We start from the raw sequence: 23,470 nt of genomic DNA, 5'->3' as shown, positions 1-23,470 counted from the left end.
ATTATAAAAATAACCCCCGAGCTTCTGCGCCGCGAATCTGCTTCTGCTGTCACATGCAGTCAGCTGACTGCGAGCTCAACGATAAACAGGAAGGCTACAGGAAATACCGTTATTACATTCATCCAGACGCAGGTAATTTTGAGTTTTAGAAAGGTTTTATGTTCATCACATGATATTGAAAAAATAATACTGTGGCCGTCTTGTCAGATTTGTGTTTTGTTATTTTTATTCTGTTTATTTATTTATTTATTGTTAGATATGTGGTACTTTAAGTTGTTAGCCGCACTGCTAGCCAACGTTGAGATTCACGTTAACAAACTGAGCAGCTATTTAGCAGGGATTAAGTTACAAATATTTACGGCCTTTGTTGTAGCTCGTGAATACCGTGTTTTTGTGCGCAAACATCGGTTGTGTCACAGATTTGATGCGACAGTGTAAAAGTGGCGCAGCACCGGAGGCTTGAATTCATTCATGGTTTTCTGCTATCTTGTTTTGTTTTTTCAGCTGTGACCATGAAGAAGAACAAAGCCAAGGCAAGCAGCAATACTGAGAAGGAGTTTGTGTTCGAGTTCAGGGCAGGTAAACACAACTGTGTCCTTAAAGTGCCCCTGCAGCTTCCTGTGCAGGAGAACATCAGTGACCTTCACGGACGCCTGATGCTGCTGCACAAAATACCCTGCTACTTAGAAAGTGGTGAGATTGTTATTCTTTCCCCTTCCCTGAGTATAACCACGGCCCTAACTGTAACATAAGACAGCTAGAAGCTGCACTAAAGCATTCGATTACAGGAGCTTGTTACATTTCTTGTACAAAGCTACAGAGTTGCACTTTCCACTTTGCTTGCACAGACCTGAAAGACTTTCTTTTTTTAAATATCTACTTTGTGTCTTTTGTTGCTCTAGAACTGAAAAACTCACTTTCCAGTTTCGTTGAGAAGGAGACGATTCTGGATTATGACAGAGAGGCAGAGCTGGCACTGCAAAGACTCACGACAGGAGACGTAGATGTAAACAAGCTCACCAGTGCATGGACCAGGTCTTACGTGGAGGTAATAACGCATTTCATTGTGCTTTTATCGTGTTAAACACAGCACTGTGTGAACTAGGGCCTGGGTTCGAATCCATCAGCCACCTGGGGCCTTTCTGTGTGTTTGCTTGGGGCCCAAAGACGTGCACGTCAGGAAAAGTAGGTGTGAATGTGAGTGTGGAGTGGGTGTCTGTCTCTGTGCGTCCACCCTGTGATGAACTGGTGACCTGTCCAGACGCTTGGTACCACACAGCAGGAATTCGCTGTATCCATGCACCTTAACGGTGAACCCTGAGTTTTCAGAATTAAGGAGGTGGTTCACTTCTTACCAGTGGGGCAACGCTTGAAAACCTAACATGCTCTGGAGCAGGTTATGCTATAGATTAGAGATCAGCAGGTACACGATCACCTCTTACTGACTAATCGGTTCTCCAGAAATTTCTGAAAGATCCCTTTGGATGGAGAGTGGGAGTGTCTTAAAGTTTTTGCCTTTCTCTGATTGGCATCAGTAAGAATCATAGATTCTTAGATGTAACTTCCTTGATTAATTCTTTTAAATATGAATGTTATTAGGGGTGCAACGATACACAAAATTCACGGTTCGGTTCGGTTCGATACTTTGGTGTCACGGTTCGATATTTTTTCGATACAAAAAAATGTTCATGCATTTTTAATTTGTCATTTATTAAAATTATAAATATATATTTTTAACTCAAAAGTACAGTTTTTAAATTTAACCCTAACCCTTGTGCGTGTTTTTTATTTTGACAGCGAATGCGCACCTGCGGACCACTTATGTGCAGCCCTGGTTATTTAGCTCGTCATATTGCAGCCACAGAAATTCTTTTGTCCATGAAACCATAAAGCTGCACTTTCTTTTTGCCTTATAGTCTGATTTGTCATAACTTCTCCGTTTTGTGGTAAGCTTTTCTTTGGCTGTCACTTCTTCACCCTGACCTGTCTTATTTGGCTCAGCAGAACTAAAATATATATCCTGCTGCTTTTACACACTCACTCACATAAGCTCAGCGATTCTCTGCACGATCAACCTCTCACATGTTTAAGCTGCGGGAGATTTCACTTGTCATGTTTGCATAGTAAGCTAACGATTAATAAGACGATGTCAGAGGAATTGGTGCACAAATTATCATCACTCACAGATCAGTGCTGTCGCTCTCTATACACAGTTCGCATGATTGCAAAGTGAAAGCAAAAAACAAGCGCAAATTCAAACATGATTTCAATATGTCACATATTGACAGTGGCTCACCGATGCCAATGACATAATTACCCAGCTACATTTCCGAAAGAATGCAAAAGCATTGACATATATTTTTCCTACAATAGCCCGACGGGCAGGGCAGAGATAGATTTTGGTAGCCCGACTGGAAAAATCGCTAGCTCCGGGACGTCGGGCTAGCGATATTGCAAGCCCTGTATCTGATTGAGGAATCACTCATCTTTGGAAAAGAGAGTTTATTACAGAGAAATGGCTCTTTCCAAAATAAAAGCTATACTATCCGCTTCTTCTGGGCTATATTCTCAGCAGCATAAGGAGAATCACGTGCTAACAGCTGTCTAAATGACTCGGCTAAAGTTAGTAGCATGCTTGTTGTTTTGGTCTTTGCACTAGGATGATGTCGGCGTAAATGTGCAGTCATATTCGTTGTGTTCCCACTAGTGCTTTCAGGTTAATCTCGTTGAAATGACGTTAATGCCACAACACGGCAAATCTCCGTTAACGAGCTACCGCCGATCGCCCCGTGCATGGGGCTAGACGGCCAACACGTTAACGAGCTAACTGCGCTAACACACTAGTTCACACCAATGTAATTAAGCATTGCATGGCACATCCAACATACTGTTTTACTTTAGTCCATGACTCGCTTACCTTCAGGGTCATACGTCACATGAAAACCAAAATAATTCCAAACGCCAGATCTGAATGAGGGTGGGGGAGGTTCAGTTTGCCATGTTGCAAGGAGAGCTTAACTTCTGTCTCGCTAGCTTGCCCTGCGCTCTTCCTTCTGACTATGCTGTCTGTGTTGAGCGCTCAGTGGATCTGCGCTGGACAGTGCAGCCTAGGCGGAGTAGTCGAACACAGATTCACTGAGCGCTCAACACAGACAGCATCGTCAGAAGGAAAATTGATAAAATAAATTACAAATGTTGTATTGTTCGATACATATGCGTACCGAACCGAAAGCACTGTATCGAACGGTTCAATATCCATACGAATATCGTTGCACCCCTAAATGTTATATTTAGTCTGTATTATGTGTTTAACCTTTTCATAGTTTTCTAATGTTATAGTTTTATCTTCCTTAGCAAACTTGAATATGTTTGTAATCGATCAGATGCTGTCAGTGTCGCCCTTTCTGTGTTAATGCAATCGTAGCTAGGTTGATAAATCCTTGGTTAACTTATTGAGTAGATAACCCGCTTTATGTGACCGCTTAGCCTGATTGCTGATGTTAGACTAACTGAAACAAGATAACTGAAAGATCCTTTGGATATGCTGAAGTACAGCGCCCAGCATGCACCCCTCCGCTTACTCTGTGACAGCCAAGATATTTTGGATAAGTGGTTAAGAGAATGGATAGTTCAGAGGTCAACCTTTCTGAAAATCACCTTTCAAATATAAACCATAGGTGGCTCTTCTAGGAGGCTGAGGCTGGATTATAAGTTTTACTGCCTTAGTTGTTTGTACAACCTTACAGCAAGTTTCTGTTTCTAATGTTATCTATTTTAGGCTGAAGGATGTATAATTTTAATGAAAAACATTTAACTTCACACACGATATTTTATTAACAGTTACAAATCATTTGTCTTAAAGTAAAGTCTTGTTTGGTGCCTAACTATAACTAACCATAACTAAGGCTACGTTCACACTGCAGGCGAAAGCGCATCAAATCCGACTTTCCTGACCCTCTGCGACCATCTGTCCGATCATGGTCTGACAGTGTGAACGGCACAAATCTGATATTTTCAAAGCCGATCTGGGTCACTTTGGTATGTGGTCCTGAATCCGATACATATCTGATGTTTCAGAAAGCGACTGCTGTTTGATGGTCATGTCGCATTAAATCCGTCTTTTACGTCACTGACACAAGACAGACGCCATTATCAGCGCCGGAGAAGACATCGCGAACGCTTCCTGACCATCTGGTGTAGATGTCAGTGAAACTGTTGGGAAGACAACGTGAACATTTTATTTGTTCTGTATAATCTGCAGATTCTGACAGAAATCTGCAGCTAGAAGCAGCGCTCCTCTAACACAGCAATCAGGGTCATTATTAGGCCAAATGTAAATAACAAAATAACTTTATAACTTAAAGCAAAAGTGGGAAACGTAGAGTACGAAACAAGTCTTTATATTAAGGCCATCAGTCAAACAATACTGTTGCTCTGGGTCTAAACAGAGCGCGTCGTGTGTGACGTCTTCTTTTGCGCACGCGGCCGCTCTGAGCGTTCACACTAGAGCGCGTTTGCTGTCGCATTTTATTTGTCGTGTGAACGAGCAGACAAAAAAATCTGATTTGATCAGAAAATTGGAGTTGAGCATTAAGACCTGCAGAGTGAACGTAGCCTTAGTTACAGAAAACATCTTCCATAAGCGTCGCTATTGTTATATAACACTGTGTGTTTAAACTATAACTTCAAAATGCCATGTGGCCGTTAGAATAAAGAATCGTGCTGCAACTGTCTCATTCAGTGACACAGGAAACAGATTAGATTCAATACAGAAATTTGTAAAACTGTGTGGACAAATGTTTCTGTTAAAAATATCTGTTAATATTATGGACGGTGCTTTTTAAGCTTGGCAGGTATTCCAAAAATACATTTCATGCGCTGGCTGCCTAACAGACCCTGATAAATACAGCTCCATGTTTCTGCAGCAGCACAGCAGCGTCCTTGAACACTCTCACTAACTTTGGAGCGGTCATGGATCATTAAAGTCATTTAAACAGAACTGGAGCAGTAATTGATTATTCATGAGTTCTGGACCCCTCGAAGAAAAACCCCCAAACAAACAAACAAACAAAATCTCATTACATGAGCCCTCACGCTGTGTTTAATGTCTCTCGCAAGCATTTTACTTGGTTACTTTGATGCATTTCCCACCAGAGATGGGATATATTCACATGCCCGAGAATTGAGTCATTACTTTTGTGCTGTGGATAAATACAAACAAACACAATTGTGAGAAGCAGACTTTGTGGTTTCGTGTATGGTGTGTTCACTGAGACATTTCTTTAAACCCAAATGCCTCGCTTCATGTTTAAGGAAGGCCGCTGAGATCAGCTCCCGCTGCACTCGCACATTTAGCAGTTTGCCTGCAGTCCCGCTTGCATGGAGTTTGTTGCCTAAACATTCTCGAGCCTGTGTAAATGAGGGGTGTTCACACTGAAGAGTGCTGTTATTTTGCATTTACTGGGTCAACTGGCCTCGTATGTTTTGCAGGTCATAACACAGAAAGTGCGACTCTGTATTTTGCCTTCTTTGTTTGGCTACTTGTGCTGAAAATAAGCTGCTTGCTTACTGTTCTTGTTCACAGTCTGATCATGGTTAAGCACTGTACCTCCACCCTTCTTTAACTGCTTACAACTGTCGTTTCACAAGAAGATGTTTTGCTTCCTGCCGTCACTGTTGCAGACGACGCTGGAACATGCGCGGCCTGAAGAGCCCAGCTGGGATGAGGACTTTGCCAATGTGTACCATGAACTGATCCACTCCCCCGCCTCAGATACGCTGCTCAACCTGGAGCACAACTACTTTGTTAGCATCTCTGAGCTCATCAGTGAGAGAGACATGGAGATTAAGAAGCTTCAGGAGAGGTTGGTGTTAGGCAGCATTTGATTGGGATCTTTGGATTTCCTGAACATGTTTTTCTGTCTTATTTCTAAATATTTATTGCCAACAGTTTTGCCTTTAGTTTGTTGGCCAATGTTAGTTCTCAGCCCTCCCCTCTTACACAACTATTATCAAATAGATCATCATCTCAAATTTCTTCCATGGACTAAAATTAGGTCAGATCTTTTTTTTCCCTTTAAGCAACCACACTTAAGATGATTTAATATCTGTTTCCTACCACAGAGATAATTTTTATCATGTTTTATGAATGTTTATGTACTTTCCCAACAATCTGTTAAAAATCAATAAATGCTTTCCTGTTTTGTAGGCAAGCGGCAGAAATGGACAAAGTCATGCATGAGCTGGGAAACACACTGAGTGACCAGGATGTGAACGCAGTAGCTTCTCAACACTTTGATGCACAACAGGTGAAAGGAAGCCGAGGTGCTCGGTAGTTTGTCTCAGTGTTAATAGAAGTGTTGGTTAAAAAAAGATGATTTCACCTGTGACATTTCAGGAGATACAGGTGGTTTGTTTTTCAAGTAAGCTTTTTGTTTAAAGCCCTGAATGTTTGACATTGTCATCGATGAACAGGTACTCGAAAACAAGTGGGCAAGCGAGCTTAAACAAGTGACGGGCATTCAGAAGCATGAATACCAAGACTGGGTGGTCAAACTGCACCAGGACCTGCAGAAATCCAACAACAGCAGCAAAATAAAGTGAGTTCTTCTCTGTGTATCTGTGTGTGCACACTGCAGTGCAGCCTGTCTTTGTGTTTGTTCTTTGATATATGAAACCTCACTTTCTGCTCGCATTTACCCAAGCTAGCCTTTTCAGGTGTGTGACAATACTCTCATGGATTTCGAGGTACAACAAAATCGTGGCTCAAGAGTTGGGGGTTTGCCTTGTAATTGGAAGGGTCCTTGGGCAAGACACTTCACCCGTTGCCTACTGGTGGTGGTCAGAGGGCCCGGTGGCGCCAGTGTCCGGCAGCCTCGCCTCTGTCAGTGCGCCCCAGGGTGGCTGTGGCTACAACGTAGCTGCCATCACCAGTGTGTGGATGACTGGATGTGTAAAGCGCTTTGAGGTCCTTAGTAAAGCGCTATACAAATACAGGCCATTTACCAAAAACAGTCGATTCGAGATGATAAACACCAGAGTCAGCTGCTGAGTCTTACTCTTTCCTTTAAAGGAGAAAACCTGCAGTGAGTGCAGCATCATTATCTGATATGTGCTGTGATAATAACACTGGTTAAACAGGCTGATTTCCTGGGTTTAATGCTGGTTTATGAAATTTTACACCGGACACTGGTGAGAATAGTTAATGCAATGCACGTGTCACTCGTGGGTCTGTTTCTAGAATATATTTCTTAAACTTGATAAACAAGGCTAAGGTGTGCGTTTACCTGCCACGGCAGAAGTAACTTTTTTAGCAGATCCTGGGATCAAACTCTTCACTTTACTAACCTGTATAACCCACGCCCACTCGCCCACTAAACCTCAGCTGCAACTAAAGCTCAAGCTTTTTATAACCGTCGGTTCCATAAAATGATTTCCTTGAATCCGCAGACGTGCTAAGGGTTGGTTTCTCGTCCCTCTCAATTTTCCAGCGAGGAGATTAAGGTGCAGCCCAGCCAGCTGTCAGAAGCCGCAGATTTGGGTGCCAGGATGTTCGAGGAACAGCCTCAGCTGGAGGAGAGTTTCACCATACACTTAGGTACTTCACATGCTTCCCCAGTATTTGTGCGCAGATCAGGGATCGCTGTTACAGTTAACACAATAAAAATTTGCAGGAGCGCAGCTAAAGACGATGCACAACCTGCGACTGGTCCGAGCAGATGTGCTGGATTTCTGCAAACACAGACGACACGGCAGCAGCGGCGCCAAGCTGCGGCGGCTGCAGACGGCTCTTTCGCTGTACTCCTTCTCACTGTGCGGTCTGGTGCTCCTGGTCGATAACAGGGTCAACTCCTACAGTGGCATCAAGAGAGGTCAGGGAGCACGCAGTGTATAATGTAGTTACATATATGTATGTTGATTCCTGCTTTTACCTGCAAAGAGTGGTTTTTGGCTGTAACGTGGATATTTTGTTTCTGTTTACCTTCTCTTTTCTTTTACTGGGAGAAGCCAAACTTTAAGTGTTTTATTCACTTACTGTGGGTTTCATTTAACTTTAAGTTTGAACTTGAGGCTAAGCAGTCATTTGGTTCCACTGTGTTTGAGTTCATCTGGGGCCTGCTCTATGTCAACCCACAGACTTTGCAACTGTGGCAAAGGAGTGCACAGACTTCCACTTCCCCTGCCTAGAAGAGCAGCTGGAGGAGGTGCAGCAGGTGGTGCTGTACGCCAGAGCCCAGCGGAGCAGCAAGCACAAAGACCAGCCTGGTGAGACATTTCGCTCAGCCTGGAGGTCCCGAAATCTTGGGGAATAAATTTGATTATTCTTGATGCTATGGTTGGTTTTTTATAGTTTCAGCCATTCTTCAGGAAAACAAGATGTTTATCTCCTGTTTTAATACCATAATATAACATATGAGTAAAATTCAAGCCTTTCTCAAACAAACAATAAAATAAAAGTTATAGGACGCAAGTAAACGCGTATACTTGCCTGTACGAGTCTGGCTTTTACACGAAGCTCACACTGACAGGCTCCTCGTGGAGCTGGGACATTTCAGTGTTATGCTAGCAGTATGAGAGCGGGATTAAGCTGTCAGGAAATAGAAGATGTTGATTTTATCACAGCATAAGTGATTTACTGAGTAGAGGTGTACACATACAGGCCCACTGGCTTCCAAGCCTGTCACAGATCCACTGCTAACACTTTTTGTCCCTTTGACATAGTGTGATGAGCATTGTTCCTGCTGATTTGTGCTTTATTCTGCAATCCTGTATCCTTACAGAGACTCAAAAGAACGGCGGTGATGATAAGAGCAAAAATGTTGAAAGAAATCCCTCGAATATCTTACCAGGTATTAAGAAAACAGTTTGTGATTATCCAGCAGATTATTTCTAGAGCATCATTTTATATTTTAACTCTGTCGGCGACATCTCTTCCTAAAGGTGAGTTCTATATCACGCGGCACTCCAACCTGTCGGAGGTCCACGCCGTCTTCCATCTGTGTGTGGATGACAACGTCCGATCAGGGAACATCACTGCCCGGGACCCAGCCATCATGGGCTTGAGAAACATCCTCAAGGTGTGCTGCACTCACGACATCACCACCGTTACCATCCCTCTGCTGCTCGTCCACGACATGTCCGAGGTAAGAAGACGCTCTCAATGCTTGCATGAGTGCAGCTGCAAGAATAAACGCTTGTAAACTGCATATTGTAATATAATAATCTTAGTGGAGCAAATGACTGCAAGTTTATTGGACCAGCAGACGTCCAGGTCTTTAGTGATTAATGGTGCTGAGAAACGTTTTCAAAGCGGCCGATGTTGATGGGAGGCGTTTGAGTTCAGCCGGCTGGGGCTGAAACGTTCGTTATTCGATGACTCTGGTCTTGGATTCGTGCTTTATTGCCTTCTTTCTTTTCTTGTGTTACCTGTTTGAAGCTCTACTGTCAGCTATTTGATACAGGTGGGGGGGAAGCAAAAGGGGTTTTGAGTAATCAGGATCGGTTCCCAGAAAAACTGCTATGAGTGCATTGTTACTCAGTGATGTTGTAACAGGGTACGTCACAAACTGTGAGGTTCGTCTGTGGTCTTGCACTTGCGTCAAACCCCAAAACCTGATGGCTGTGCAACTTTCCCGACTGTCAGCACCCAGACTGACTTTAAGCTTGTGCTTATTCCTGTACGGTAACGTCTGACTCATTGGACACGAACTGTAGACTCAGACTACAACTTTATTTGGGTCACCGATCGTACAGAGCACATACGCACAGCGACAGTCAGTGCTCACATGTTTGGGTCAATAACAGAAAAAGCCTCGACGTGAAGCGAGCGGACACTTCTAGTATTTTCCTGTGAAACTTCTTGTATTTAGTCTGTTACATTTGTTTCTTTGTTTTTAATCACATTAGATGTCCTTTGTTGGTTATTTAACTGAGTAATGTTACCAATAATAACATAATCAGTTCAACAAGCCTCTTTATAGATGCCTAATTTTTCTTCTGCTGCCTAATCAACAGTCTTTAGATTCATAAAACTAAAGTTTTGGAGCTCTGGAAGCCTCGAGAAGCAGAGGATACTTGATTGAAGGCTTCTCATTTCAAAACTTTCCATCTGCCAGCTTCTTTTTCAGGCATTTCCCTTTTGAGCACAGATGTTTGCCTGTTTGTACAAGTCTATTGTAGTGTTACAACAACTGGTTTAGTTTGTCTACATGAACTACAGACCACAGTCCAAATCCAGCACGGCTGTTGCTCTTGTTCTTATTTTGGTTTTTCTTTTTCCTTTGAAGTTTGAGGAAAGAGGTTCACATAATAAATGCTCAGTGTCACTATAATATATGGTTAAAGGTTTGTGTAGATAAAACTGAAAACTGGGTTCATTTGGAGCCACTTTGCAGACGTTGACTGTTTCACGACTGCTGTGTTCATTTTCCTGGCTGTAAGAAACACTTTTGTTCTTGCCTCAAACTGTTTGGCAAACGCCACAGTCGCCTTCAGTGCTCCTGTTTACGCTTCAGTCCTACCAAAAAGCTGAATGAATATTCAGAAATCCCTCACTAAAGCCTGTGCAGCTTATCCAAATACAAAACGTACAAGTAAACAAGAGTGTGCGTTGTGGCAAAGACTCTCTGTTACACTCCTTGCAGTGAGAACAGGTAGTTTGCAAGATGAGATCACTGTGCACAAACTGCAGCGGAGTACACTCAAAGCTGAAAGGAAATAGAAGTGTTTGATTTAGCACAAAGAACATTTTGACAACATCAGTTTAGACATAGTTGCCTAATAAGAAGCTTTGGATTTGACACAAAGACGCATCATATAACAGGTTCTCTCTGCTCTGTAGTGTGTAGGACGGCATTCAGCTCTGTGTGGAGTAATATTGTAGAAACAGTATCTGTGTACCAATGTTCTGTGACTTTAACCCGTAACATCATTCACCACCAACTCGTTTGCTTTTCTTTCTCTTATCATGTTTGAACTGTAGCACAGATACAAGTAATACGAGAACGTTAAAAATGTTACAAATTTGAAAGAAATGAAAGAAGATGCCAAAAAGTCTTTTGAAACATTGTTTCACATTACAAAAACTGATCACATTATTTTTCCTGTTTGGTCTGTGGAGCTCGTACGCTGCAGGTGATGGTGGTGCTACATGAAGTCTTTGAAATGAAGTCGTACGTCAGTCTGAGTTCACCGCCGTGTGTCTCATTTCACACCAACCTTCCTTCTCTGTTCATTGCAGGAGATGACCATACCGTGGTGTCTTAAAAGGGCGGAGCTCGTATTCAAATGTGTCAAAGGTAACATGGATGTTATGCATAGCTGTTGTTGGTCATTTGGTGGGTTTTTTCTTGTTTGTTCAACCGTCTGTCAAACATAAATATACAGAATCCTTAATACTGTGTTACTTTATTATGTATTAATACACAATAATTGCACTTAACATTGCATGCAGCAATGTAAGAATGAATGGTGATATTCATGCTAAATTTTCTTTGCAGGTTTTATGATGGAAATGGCCTCGTGGGACGGCGGTGTATCACGCACAGTCCAGTTTCTAGTGCCAAAGGTGAGATCAGTTATTCAGGCTTCAAAACGTGTACCTGTGGATACACTGCTGTTCTCTGAGTGACTGCCTTCCGGCAATGCTTCATGCTTCTTTTAAAGAATTGTATACTTAAGGCCTCGCACGTACATAATGTAACAAAAGGCACACCTGGCCTTGCAGTGCATGTCTCCGAGTGCACACTACGAAGAGTTGACTGCTTGAAAAGCGTGCCATAAATCATAGATTACAGAGCTTTAGGATATTTTAGCTCCATATTTGCACTGCTGTGATAAAAGAAAGCTCAGAGACTCAATCACATAAATGTGTGATAAGCAATGGGATTAGTGTGCAGCTTGCCAACACTGAGGTGTAATCACTTTCACTTTGTTGGAAATCCAGGTCTTATGTTAATTTGTTATAAAGGAAAGGGAAAAAGATTCGGGGTTAACTTTGAAGCGAGGTTTTCTGTTATATTTTGATTTAAGCTTGCCGTGCAGGATGAATCACGGCCGTTACTATTTGCGAAGCTATACGTGCAGAGTTTTTGCGGTTTGTCAGGAAGGCGGTGGATCCTATAGAATGAGCTCCCGCTGACAGGATAAGATGATAAAACGAGTGGCATCAAAGGACTCTGACTGTACCGGCTTCCTGTCAGCTACATGCTCAGACACCATTCAAAATAGCAGCTTCTGAAACGACATTGTTGTCTGCGACTCAAAGAAATACTGTGTCTAAATATAAGCCGTGTGTTTGCGGGACTGCTTCTGCTTTAGGATTACTTAACATTCTTACTTGACGGGTGGCAGTGCTTAGAGTGTGTCCCCTGTTCCAGTCACAGCTGCTGAGCTCACTTCATGTCAGGACGCCACAGAGGCTGTTAATACTTGACTGGACGCCAAGAGTTCAGCTGTACTTTTGTTTTTTGAGGACTTTAAACAGCATCTTTCCATTATCACAGCACGGGGAGAGAAGATGTTTCCGTGCAAACCGCCCACTAACCCTGGTCACCCCTCTGTGTGTCTCTTTGTACTGACAGACTATCTCAGAGGAAATGTTCTACCAGTTGAGCAACATGCTGCCGCAGATCTTCCGCGTCTCCTCCACCCTTACTCTCACCTCCAAGCACTGATTGGTTGCACCTCAGGTCATTCGGGCAAATGAAGACACGTAAAGTCTTGGGTTTTTGTGTTGTTTTTATTAAACTAGGATGAATATAGAAACTTTGTGACATAGATAACTTCCATTTGTTTAAAAACAATTAAGTTATGGTGGCATTCAGTGCAAAAGAATTGATGAACTATCCTATTATTGCACCTTCCAAAGCTACTCACTCTGACTGGAAGAGGACTGGATTCACTGGCACGCTAAAACAGCTGCTGCAGTTATCATTTAGTCTCCAGGGTGTGGTTCTGGTGACAGCGTTTTATTACATTAGCTGCCAGCACTGCAGACACTTTCCTTTAAAGCTGCAACTTTGTTCACATTCAGCTGCTTGAAGTCGGTAAAAACGAGACAACCAAATGTGTAAAGTGGGCTGAACGGTAAAAAACTTGTGACTCTTCATGTTGTCATATCTTTACTTTTTTCTTTTTACAGTATGTTGATTATTGCAGGAAAAAATCACCAATCTGGGCTCAAACTTGAATGCTAGTTTTGCTGTTGTCATATTTAATTCTTAAAGAATTTCTTGTGGTGACAGACGATCTTACAGTTCAGCCATCGAGTGAGATTTAGCAGCATGATGTCGTGGTGCTGTGGCTTCAGTGACATGGACTTGGCTCTTTTAGTCCTAGTGACAAATTGCATTGCTGCTCATATGAGCGGTGTGCTTGTGATTTTGTACTGCATTGCAGACAGTTGAGGCGACTGCCGCTAACTCTCTGTGGGAGTGTGAATGTGTGCGGTCCCCCTCCCCCCTCACCTGCGTAACAGTAGATGGCACTGTTCCTAAAGACAAAAATGTGAAAAAGAGTAACTGTACTTGAACGCTTTGCTTATCGGAGGAAACGTTTTGCCTATTGAAATTCATCTCAATCTATTCTAAGTGAGGGAAACGGCACTGAAAGTACAGCTCGGTTGTATTTTATGTTAAACACTTAGATGTGCACTCTGTATATTTACTTTATCTGTGTACATTTTTTTATGTTTTAATAAAGTAACACTCTACACTGATGTGGTGTATTCCTCATAAGCCTCTGACAGACTTCAGCACTGGAGGATTAGTTTTTCTGTGCCCCCACCCGTCTGCCAGAACTGATGCACTTCTAGTGAGTTCGTCTCCAGGCTGTATTTACTCTTGATTGGTTATCCACGGGGACCTAATCTCCCTAAAGTTAATAATCCATGTCATTCATTGGAATTACATTCCTTCACGTCTAATGGTTGGCCTACGAGCCATTTCAGACAGATAATCAATTTAGTTTCTCACAAAGTTTGCCACTGCGGCATTCAGTGGTGGCATTAGGCTGATTAAAAGAGTTGACAGTGTAGCAATCAGCTGTGCCCAGAGAGAGTTATGAGATTTTTGAATGGCGCCGTGTTGAAACTTGCAACTGTTTTTATCATGCAGCCAGGCTGAGAAGCCACAAAGCTGTAAGAATATGTGTTGCAAAGTGTTCAGCATTCTCAGGATTGGTCTTGGAGGCTTTGATTGTGCACAAGCTTAAAATGCATGAAAATTTACACACTCAAGCGTGTGTGTGTGTGTGTGTGTGTGTGTGTGTGTGTGTGTGTGTGTGTGTGTGTGTGTGTGTGTGTGTGTGTATAGAGTCCAGGCACAGAAATGAGAGAACTGCTGAAAGTACTTTTGCATACATTCAGTAAGCAAATAAAATGTATTTTTAAATGAGCTTTCAAATACAACGTTGCCCAAATTGCTGTACAAAGTGTGTGTACAGTCACAAACATGTAATTACATGCATAAAAATGCATCATTATTTGATGCGATAACAATCAGAAATATTATTTTACACTGGTATTACCGGTGATTGGTAATGGATGATGTAATATACAATCCTCTGCAAAAGTAAAAAGTCAAGTAAAGGTGTAATTTACATAAATATCACTTACTGTACTATACCCTTTATCTTACGGTCAATTCTTGCTGCACAGCAATAAGCACCACGTGTCATACTGCGTATGTGACAGAATTTGAATTTAAAGGGTAAGTCAGCTGTTACACGCAGCTTCTCGGCTTCTCCACAGTTGGTTGGAAATGGCAAAAATTAAATACAATTTATATACAGAAATTTTAATGATATGAAAATGCTAACAGACAAATGCTGAACATGAAAACGAGCAAACCCGAGAGCGCCAGTAGAAAAATCATACGTCACAGGTGCTGCTACCGGAAGATGCTTTTTTTTTTTTGCTTAAAAAAATAAAAACGTGAATATCTCTTGTGAAACGCTTTAAAAATAACAGCAAAGAATGTATTTGTTATTTTAGGTCTTTGATTAAATAAAATAAACGAAATCTTCTTTTTGTGTGGCGTTTTTGTTTTATAAATTGTCATTAACGTGTTATTCTAGTTTTTGCTACATTTATTTCGAAGTTCCAAACCGGAAGTTACCGCTGTCGCTGCCACTGGCTTGACGGAGGTTGTCACAGCTGGGTAGTTGGCTCGCTACAAGTTAAGCAACAGGGGCTGTCGGGAGCGAGCAAGTTGCTGCATGGATTTCTCGGAGCTCCGCGGAACTTACGGTTAAGTTTGCACCCAAACGAGTTGTTAGCGCGATTCTGTCTGTGTTCAGTAAGGCTTTCGTGTGTGATACACATCTATCACATGTCGGCTGCTCTATGTGCTGAAACTTATTCTTTGTATGTGGCTGCCTTGCAACGTTGTTCACCGCGTCGAAACTGCAGACAGCGGCTTTAAAATTTGACCCAAGCGTCCCCGAGTCGTACCACGCCGGAGACCGTGATACAGCTGACCTGGAAACGGAGGTAGGTGTGAGGCGGTGTGTGCTCGAGCCTGCGGCTAAAAGGTGTGCGGTTAGCCAGGGTTCAGCAGCGTGGTGCTGTCTGGAAGTTTTTTCCACTCTGCGTCGCAGACCGCCACTTTGCCACCGGGCTCCCTGGACACCGATGCCGTGCCAAGTGCCGTGGTGGCAGTAACTTTACTCTCTCCCCGGCCGACACAACGCTGCGTGTCTACACCAAAACCTTCGCCGTAAGCGTTTGGCGCTGTGTTGACGAGACCCCGCTGCTTTGACACATGGATGGATGGGGGAGGAGGCGTTTGCGGACACCGCCGTGTGGAAAGTTACGAAGTATTCCAGCTGGATGTGGCATTGGCTGGTAACGTTCAAAAGAATGACTCCTGGGCTTCGTTACTCCTTTTTTAATGTCGCGTGTGTGTGCGCGCGCTACAGAGTGAGGTCATGGACCGTAAAGGCACTCTAAAAGCTGCCCTATCATATTAAGACAAGTCTTGTATGGACAAGTGTTCTCAGCCTGAAACAGATGGGATTTTCCACAGTGCGGCCATCAGCTTGTTGATGGTGACTCTCAGGAACTAGACGTGTGTGCTTTGATTTATCAGCTGTTAAGGCTGAAAGCCTCACGAGCTTTCCTCTTTAGTTTCCTGTTTTTCAGCCATCATTGGATTTTGATTCCTCGACTTTTTGTTTTTTTTGTTTGAACAATGTTATCACACTTTTACAGCCCGCTAATAGTAATTTCTTTATCTAAGGAATGTAGCACCAGGAAATTAAGCAACGCTTTATACCAAGTAAACTTCTTTGGTGCTGAAAGTTTCCACTCGCATGTTTTTGGGAGGTTGTGTGAGTCTGGTTTTTTGGAGAAAATTCAAGGTTCAGAATCCACATGAGGAGGGCAGAGGATCAGAAGGTTAAAGCGCTCTAACCCATGACCGTGACTCTGCGGTCACACAAAGACCTCTTTCCGCTTCTTGGGCGCGTTAGGTCTGGTAGTCACTCCGCCTTGGACACTGGACTCTTCTCTTTCATCCTGTCACACGTCATTTCTGTTTCTTTGCTTTTAAAACGGCATCAAATTAAACTGCGTCCACGTGTGCGCAGCTTATTGCCACATAAGGGTTGTGAAATAGTAGCGGTAAATTCTTACTGCTGCACTGACATCACCCAGAAGTTTGTCTGCTAACGATCAGTGGCAGGCTGTCGTCACGGTTGACCGGCTGGTCTCAGAGCAGTTATATTCTTAGTACTTGCAACTTTCTTATTTATTTGTTGCCCCCAGGAAAGCTTTGCTCATCTGCTCCACCGTGATAGAAACGCTTCTCCATGCCACGACCAGCTGGCTGTTCTCTAACTGCGCCCTGACAGTCTGATATCCCCCCAAAGCCAAGCGCAAGATAATCGCCCACCGTCGAGGACACCAAGCTACTTAGGCAGACTGAAGGCTTTGCAGTTGTAATCGCTCGTAGGCTGTTTAGCTCCGGCTTGGTGTGCTTTCTGTTCTTCCTGTGTGTACCTGGCTTTTCAGCTCTTGCATATGCTTTCAAAGACGAGTGCTGGATTACGTGGTGGGTGTGATACATATATTTATTTCCTACCTTTTTTCTGATGGTTTGAGTCTGAAAAGCATTTGCTCGAAGGCGTTTTGTTTCCCTTAAGCTCTGTCCTCTTCAAAGCATCGTGTGCTGCCAGCAGTCACAGGTACAGTCTGAAATCGTCCCTCACATCCGAGGAGACGCTCTGGGAAAGCGTTGTTATGTGGATGTGTTTGCTTACAGCGCCTGAAGCTCTGTGTGTTTGTATCCCAAACTGTTTTTCGATCGTTTCCAGTTCTTGCTTTGTCTCAGTTTTGTCCATTATAAACAGGAAAATACAAACCTTTTGATTTTGCAGGAAGTTGGTTGAAACCTTCATCTAAGTTGGGACTAATAGCCTGGGGGGGGGGGTTCACGTCACTGAAGCCGCACTGACAGGATCCATGCTGGCGCTCTTATTTGTCTTATTTTCTTTGTCTCTGCATGAATTTGTGTATTGTGTAGTTGTCTTCACACTCATACCACTTACACCTCGTACATTTACTGCTAAGTCCCTTAAGTACTAATCATTGTAAAAACAGTGAGCTCATTTGTTGAAACAGGAGGGGGCAGAGAAGTGGTAATGGCAAAAGAAAGTTGATGGGGAGGGAGGGGGAAGTGTGAGATTTTTCTCCCCCCTCTTTCATTTGGTATGTGTTTCTCTGGAGTACAACAACCACCAATGAAAAGCGAAGCAACACCTGCTCCTAGACTGTGAAAATCGCACAAGTGCTGGAATGCACATCGTTAGGCCCCCGTAACCACTAACAGCAGGGAAAAGGCTGAATATTAAGGAACCTGTCTGATTCCTGCATCTCTCACTGACAGGAAGCAGAGGAGCTCAGAAGTGTTTCCCAGCTCTCTGCAGGCACCGGGGTCAAAGTCCAAACTGCTTCCCTGTAATGGTGCTCCCCAGCGAGCCGGGCCAGAAAGAAAGACCGCATACAGACTACCTTAATGGGCCCGAGTTACAGAAAAGACGGCGGCTTTCCCTCCAGCTAGGAATGTCACCTTTGTGACATGGTTATCATTCAGCCCGTTCACTGTGTTTCACATTACTGCCGCTTCCTCTGGGATGTTGCTGGGAACGTTTTTGCAGCACGTTTGTTTTATCGTCCTCTTCTAAGGATCCGAGTCCTCTCGTGACCTCACTCGGGAGTGTAGCCGGATTGACTTGATTTGAGAAGGTGAAGACATATTTAATTCAAGCATCTAGGTTATCGATGCTCTTTTAATATCTTGTCTGATTAAAGGAAGGAGTATTCCCTGTCTTCTCTCCGGGCTGGCATGGAATCGCTCCATGCCGGAGTGTGTGGGTGCACTGGCACTGGTTCAGTTCTCTAGTGGCTTGCTTGGCCAAATGCTTTTCTCTTTAATCCTAATTTGCTGCTCAGTATTTTTGTCATTCAGATTCACTGTGAAATATGCCAACTGTATGGCTTTTTTTAGTGAATTATGGAAACCTAATTGTGGCTCTCGCTTCGTATATGGCAGGCAAAGCACAATTCTCCTGATGCCTCCCTTTCCTGAGATGTTGTGAAACATTAGATAAAATTTAAGCCCTTTTTTTGTCCTCTCATAATGTCATTATATTGACTGCTGGACAGTTTTTGTGCCTCCTGCGATTTTTCACCACAAACTGCCTGTCATGTCTAAGCTGTTTCTGTTACTCCAGTCCCCTCTCAGGCCTCTGTGTTAATCTGATGGGGCCATCTCATTTCTGGGACACTGGTCCTATTTCCCAGTGGGAGTCTTAGTGAGATTTCCTTTTTGTCTCGGATCCTGTTGATTGATAGGAATGATCATTATGTTAAAGTAATGTTACTCATCCTTTGTCAGCTGAACAGGAAACACAACAACGTAGCGCTAACCACCCTTTTAACCTTTGTGCGTGCATGTTTGTGGACGGAACATTTTCATGTAATATTAATGTAAAAGTCTTGCATTGTGTGTCTGCATGTCAAAACTAGGTTTCATGTTCCTGCTTGCAGATGTGAAATTAAGTCTTGTTAGGAAATGAAGGAATTCTGTGCACTGACTCTCTGGAGTTTTAACTCGAGCCTGTAATGTGACGTTATGAATTTGTGTTGCATGTTGGAAGTTCCAGCTTCGTTCTATCGCGTTGAACTTTACGTCGGCCTGTAGTGGTATCTAATAATAATGTGTGTAATGTGTGTGGGGTTAGCTGAGGTGCGACACCGTGGGGTGCAGCTGTACAGATGAGTTAAGACCAGTGTGTGCACAGTCGTGATCCCCCTCATTAAACACAAATCGGTGCACTTGGAAGCTTGACGAATATTTTTATTATTTTTTCCTTTGCTAATCTACTGAATGAGTCATTGCTTGTATTGTCAGAGTCAGGTAGTAATGGGAGTTGGGAGCATGAGTGCACTAATCAGACAAAAGGACTCAGACATGAAAGCCTGCTTCAAATCTTCTGCCATTAAGGTTAAAAAAATCCCTGGTTCCTGTCCGAGGAATCGTAGTACGTCTGCACGACGCTGCTTTAAACGGCTTCATGTTATATCACATGTTGAAATGCACGTTTGTGCTCAGCTGTAGATTCTTTCACCTTCTGCATTTATCATTTAAACTGTTCACTGAGCTGGTGGTCGTTTGTCTGAACACAACTTTCTATAATTATATCACAAAGGTGCCAAGTCTAATAAATAAATCCTGTAGTGATGTAAATGGGCTGGTTCTTATATAGTGCTTTTCTACTCTGTTGAGCACTCAAAGGGCTTTACACAACTTGTACATTCAGCCAAGCACTTTTTTCTACTCTTATTAAAGTGCTTCCTAACTAACATCCACACTCCGATAGATGCAACATGGGGCTAGTATCTGCAGACTGGAGCAGACTGGGATCGAACCACCAACCTTCCTGTTAGTACCTCAGGTGGTAGACCTGCCACCCTGTGTCATGTGAGTCGGAGAGAAACCACGGTTTAATGAAAGGTCTTCACTGAGGAGTCCACGAATGTCTTCACGTGGCAGTACCATTAAGAAAAGGATTCCCCAACTCGTTGGTGCAATTGACCTCGGCCCCAATGAAACTACCTGAACCCCCCAACACACTCGGTCCAGGTGAATGTCACTGATATTGACACCCACCCGGTCTGTTTGCCATTTCTTTCTAACGCCTCCTCTGCCAGCTTAATTTCATTTTCTGACTTGACTTAGTGGGTCAGGCGTGAGCGAGGCTGCATGGCATTGAAGGCAAAACAGCCTCAGGTCTAGCTCTCATGAAATAGGCGAACAAACGCTTAACAATCACTGTTCATGATTCCCATTAACAAGAATCACAGCTATGACAGTTTATGGCTGCTGAACCGCAGACACAATCTAAATCGGACCCTGGAGCAGGGATAACACAGCCTCCTTAGACATTTTTCCCATGGTGATAAGGGCTTGGCCAGATGTTCGTGATACTTACTCGCACTCTGCAAAGCAGGAGCCCCGGCGAGTGTGTGTGATGGCGGGTCTATATGGAGCACGTCTAGTAAGGCGTTTAGTGTGCCAAATTATGAATGAGCCTGCTGCCTCCTGATAATTTCTGACTTAAACTTCCAGGAAACTCCGTTCCACAGAGACACTGAAAGGCTTCCTACTTGATTTTGTCCATGTTTGAAGTTGGGCCCTGTGAACGGGGAAAACGGCGTATTATAAGACACCACAGTGTTCTCTTTCATGTAGCGAGCTGAAGGGGATGCTATTGAGTGTTCGAGGGAGACCTTTGATATGTGAGATGCTCTGTGCCTTATGAAAAGAGCCAGCTTATGATTTGAGTCAGCGTGCATGTGAGTGCTTTGATGCCTGTTTTCTCGCCACACCAGTGTTTTTGTCAGAAACGTCCACCCTTGTTGATGCACAATGTCCTGTTTGTGAGCTCGTTTCATAACGAGCGTCCCGACTGAACTTTGGAGGGCACGATTAGAACGAAGGAAGGAAAGATTTCGCCTGATTGCATGTTTCTTTTGTTAGCAGGGATATTTTTCTTGTCAAGTCGACGCCGGACATTTCTTTTTCTTTTTTCCTCCCCAGAATATATGAAGTCGCCTCTCGCTCTTTAGTCATCATTTAAGGTTTGGAAAGTAAATAGCGATGCTATAAAAGCCTGCCTTTTGTGTAATTATGTTTTTATGCTGCTCTTTTATGTTTGCACAGAAAAGGCTATGTGATTACAGTTTTACGGCACAGTGCTTCCTGACTACGGCTCCATGTTTATTAAAAATGATTTAAACACTGTGTGCGCACAGGATTAATCGTATGTGGAGAGTGATGGTTTGTCTGTGGGTGCAGAGCTGCAGAGACGAGGGACTTTGCCCTTCTCATCTATCTTTACCATCTGGTTTGTGCAGCATTTGACTGAGGCGTTAATCATTACACCCTGGGGCCACTGCTGCTCCTACAACAGCTGGAAAAGGGAGATGGACCTGTTGGTGTCCATCTGTCCTTTTGTCTGTCAGTCCTCGGTGGACTGCTGCATTAACTGTATCCCCGCAGCTGTAGGTTCATGACCTTGGCGTTCCTCGCAAAACTACCACAAAGTTTTTGAAAAAGCTGGAAGGAGCTTCCTGGTGCTCTGTCTCTCAGCCCACGACTTCCTGCAAGTCCGTCACCGACTCCATCCCAGCATTTAAGTATGTGGACTTTCCCTTTTTTTGTTGACTGTTAAAAAAACAATTGCACACTACAGAAGCAGTTAATGCTTCCTTCCTTCTGCATCCTGTGCTTGCGTGCATCTTTAGCCACTAAAACAAGAAATGCATCTGTAATGGTTCAAAGCAACATATAAGTAAGAGTTATTGTCCAATAGCTGGACTTTAGATACTAGTCATTGTAAAAAGTACAACCTGGAAGACTGCTTCACGTGCTGTACGTGTTCAAGAACGAAAGTAAATGAATGCGAAGATGACACTTTGTTTTTAAGGAAAGATGGTGAAGGGTATAATTTCACTAACACCACTGTTGCTACACTTTTGCACTGGCGTGCTTTAAGTACGCTTTTTGCAGCCTGGTTGAAATTCCTCTCTTGAATTTAGACTCGTGTGAAGCCTCTCCATCCAAACGCTGCTGTGTTTCTGTCCTTTTACAAAACTAAGCCTAACTATGAATGATCTGTCGCTCTCACCAGTACTGTGTCCCATTCTCTGCTCTAACTTTGTGCCCACAGTAAGGCATGTCCTCAGATGAACTGATAAGTAGCACAATAAATAACAAAGCAATAATCCTCATCCTTGGACGTACTTCCTTCCAAGCTCACAGCACATCCCAGAGCAGTGACCAGCTGCAGACGGTGGATTTAGTTCGACCCTGGGACGAGAGAATCGAGGCAGCTGAATGACATCGAGAGCGGCCGCAGCAGCAGCTTGACCAGACTGCCCTTAAGTAAACAGGGAGAGGGACGGACTGGATCCAGCTGGTTGGCGCCGACTGATTCTGATTGCAAATCGATTTTGATGTAAGAAAAAACGTAATTGCAGAATATGAACTGAACTCTGGATGTGATCTTCCTGCTCGTTTCAGTCGTGCAGTTTGTGGTGGTCTCAGGGTCGTTTTCGATGGTGGATTTATTAAGATGCATTTTTCTATGGATGAATCGTCACTTTATTAAATACAGTGTATAAAGTTCAGATCTGTTTGGATCCATCGCTACTCTGCTGCTTTTCTGTTCTGTCTGTTCACACAGTAAGCAAAGTCTTTACCAGTGCTGTTTTTGGCTGTTACTTAAACTTTTTAATTGTTACACACTTGCTCTGATTTCTTTGAAATTAAATCCATGTTTAAAAGAGCATCATTAAATCTTTCAGTTTTCCTTCTTGCATGAAAATGTGTCTTTTTTCTTTTTCTTTTTTAACTCGAAAAAACCTGAAAAATAAATTTTTGCCTCTCATGTCATGAAATTCTCCAGCACGGAAACCTTTTTCCTTTGGGTGTCACGTCTCTTCTCAGATGCAGGAACTGACATGAGTAATTGTTCTTTTGCGATATGCGATTGGCCTTTTAATGGTATCCAACATTATAATGTAAATGTTGCCATACGTGGCAGCTGGGACATTCTGTGGAAATGAAACACTGGTGGGAGCTTTGAGAAACTACACAGATCTGGACCAGCTATGCTGTCTTAGCTTTGGCGATGTTAGCCGTCTAGTGTTCTTAGATGGGAGCAATGCTTATCCTGAAGACTCTACACGTTAAAAGCTACCGCGCATTTATGGACGCTCTGTGGTTAAACATCAGCATCGCGTCTTTACTTAAAGGTTAATTTGCTGTGCGACCACACAGTGACTGATCGATCCCTCCCATCCTTCGTGCGATGTATAATGTGGGTGACATTTAGGCTTTGTTGGGTACCTGCTGCTACACGCCAAGAGCGGTGGCCCTCCAGATCTATTTCTGAAACAATGTTT

At 43.3% G+C, this 23,470-nt stretch overlaps 2 protein-coding genes across 8 annotated transcripts in view; both read left to right on the top strand.

The window, feature by feature from the left end:
- The first annotated feature begins 42 nt into the window (after window positions 1–42).
- ferry3 (FERRY endosomal RAB5 effector complex subunit 3) lies at window positions 43–13,717 on the top strand. Of its 2 annotated transcripts, none has more exons than XM_026176739.1 (14): window positions 43–132; window positions 505–693; window positions 903–1,048; window positions 5,653–5,864; window positions 6,209–6,308; window positions 6,475–6,599; window positions 7,491–7,597; window positions 7,674–7,871; window positions 8,137–8,265; window positions 8,781–8,849; window positions 8,941–9,143; window positions 11,240–11,297; window positions 11,499–11,566; window positions 12,582–13,717. In XM_026176739.1, exons 1-14 carry the CDS (start codon window positions 54–56, stop codon window positions 12,672–12,674), a joined length of 1,776 nt encoding a protein of 591 aa, XP_026032524.1. In that variant the 5' UTR covers window positions 43–53; the 3' UTR covers window positions 12,675–13,717. The 2 variants fall into 2 exon arrangements, with proteins under 2 accessions (XP_026032524.1, XP_026032526.1); XM_026176741.1 differs by having other exon boundaries at window positions 44–132; window positions 5,683–5,864.
- Window positions 13,718–15,096: 1,379 nt separating this feature from the next.
- LOC113027154 (solute carrier family 45 member 3) overlaps window positions 15,097–23,470 on the top strand; it is a 48,397-nt gene continuing 40,023 nt past the window's right edge. For 2 of the 6 annotated variants that reach the window (XR_003272993.1, XM_026176729.1), the window contains exon 1: window positions 15,098–15,247. The gene's annotated coding sequence lies outside the window, so the exon portion shown is untranslated. The other 4 variants (XM_026176730.1, XM_026176732.1, XM_026176733.1 and 1 more) reach the window with 4 other exon arrangements.

Source organism: Astatotilapia calliptera, chromosome 7 (genome assembly GCF_900246225.1).
Source record: "Astatotilapia calliptera chromosome 7, fAstCal1.2, whole genome shotgun sequence".
In the NCBI taxonomy this organism is placed as follows: domain Eukaryota; kingdom Metazoa; phylum Chordata; class Actinopteri; order Cichliformes; family Cichlidae; genus Astatotilapia; species Astatotilapia calliptera.
This window is presented reverse-complemented; position numbering and strand designations above follow the sequence as displayed.

Bases quoted from the DNA above. Each gene is read 5' to 3' on its own strand.
- ferry3 (XM_026176739.1), top strand. From the start codon at position 54: ATGCAGTCAGCTGACTGCGAGCTCAACGATAAACAGGAAGGCTACAGG. The intron at 694-902 runs GTGAGATTGTTA...TTGTTGCTCTAG, and splicing joins ACCCTGCTACTTAGAAAGTG to AACTGAAAAACTCACTTTCC. The intron at 11,567-12,581 runs GTGAGATCAGTT...TTGTACTGACAG, and splicing joins TCCAGTTTCTAGTGCCAAAG to ACTATCTCAGAGGAAATGTT.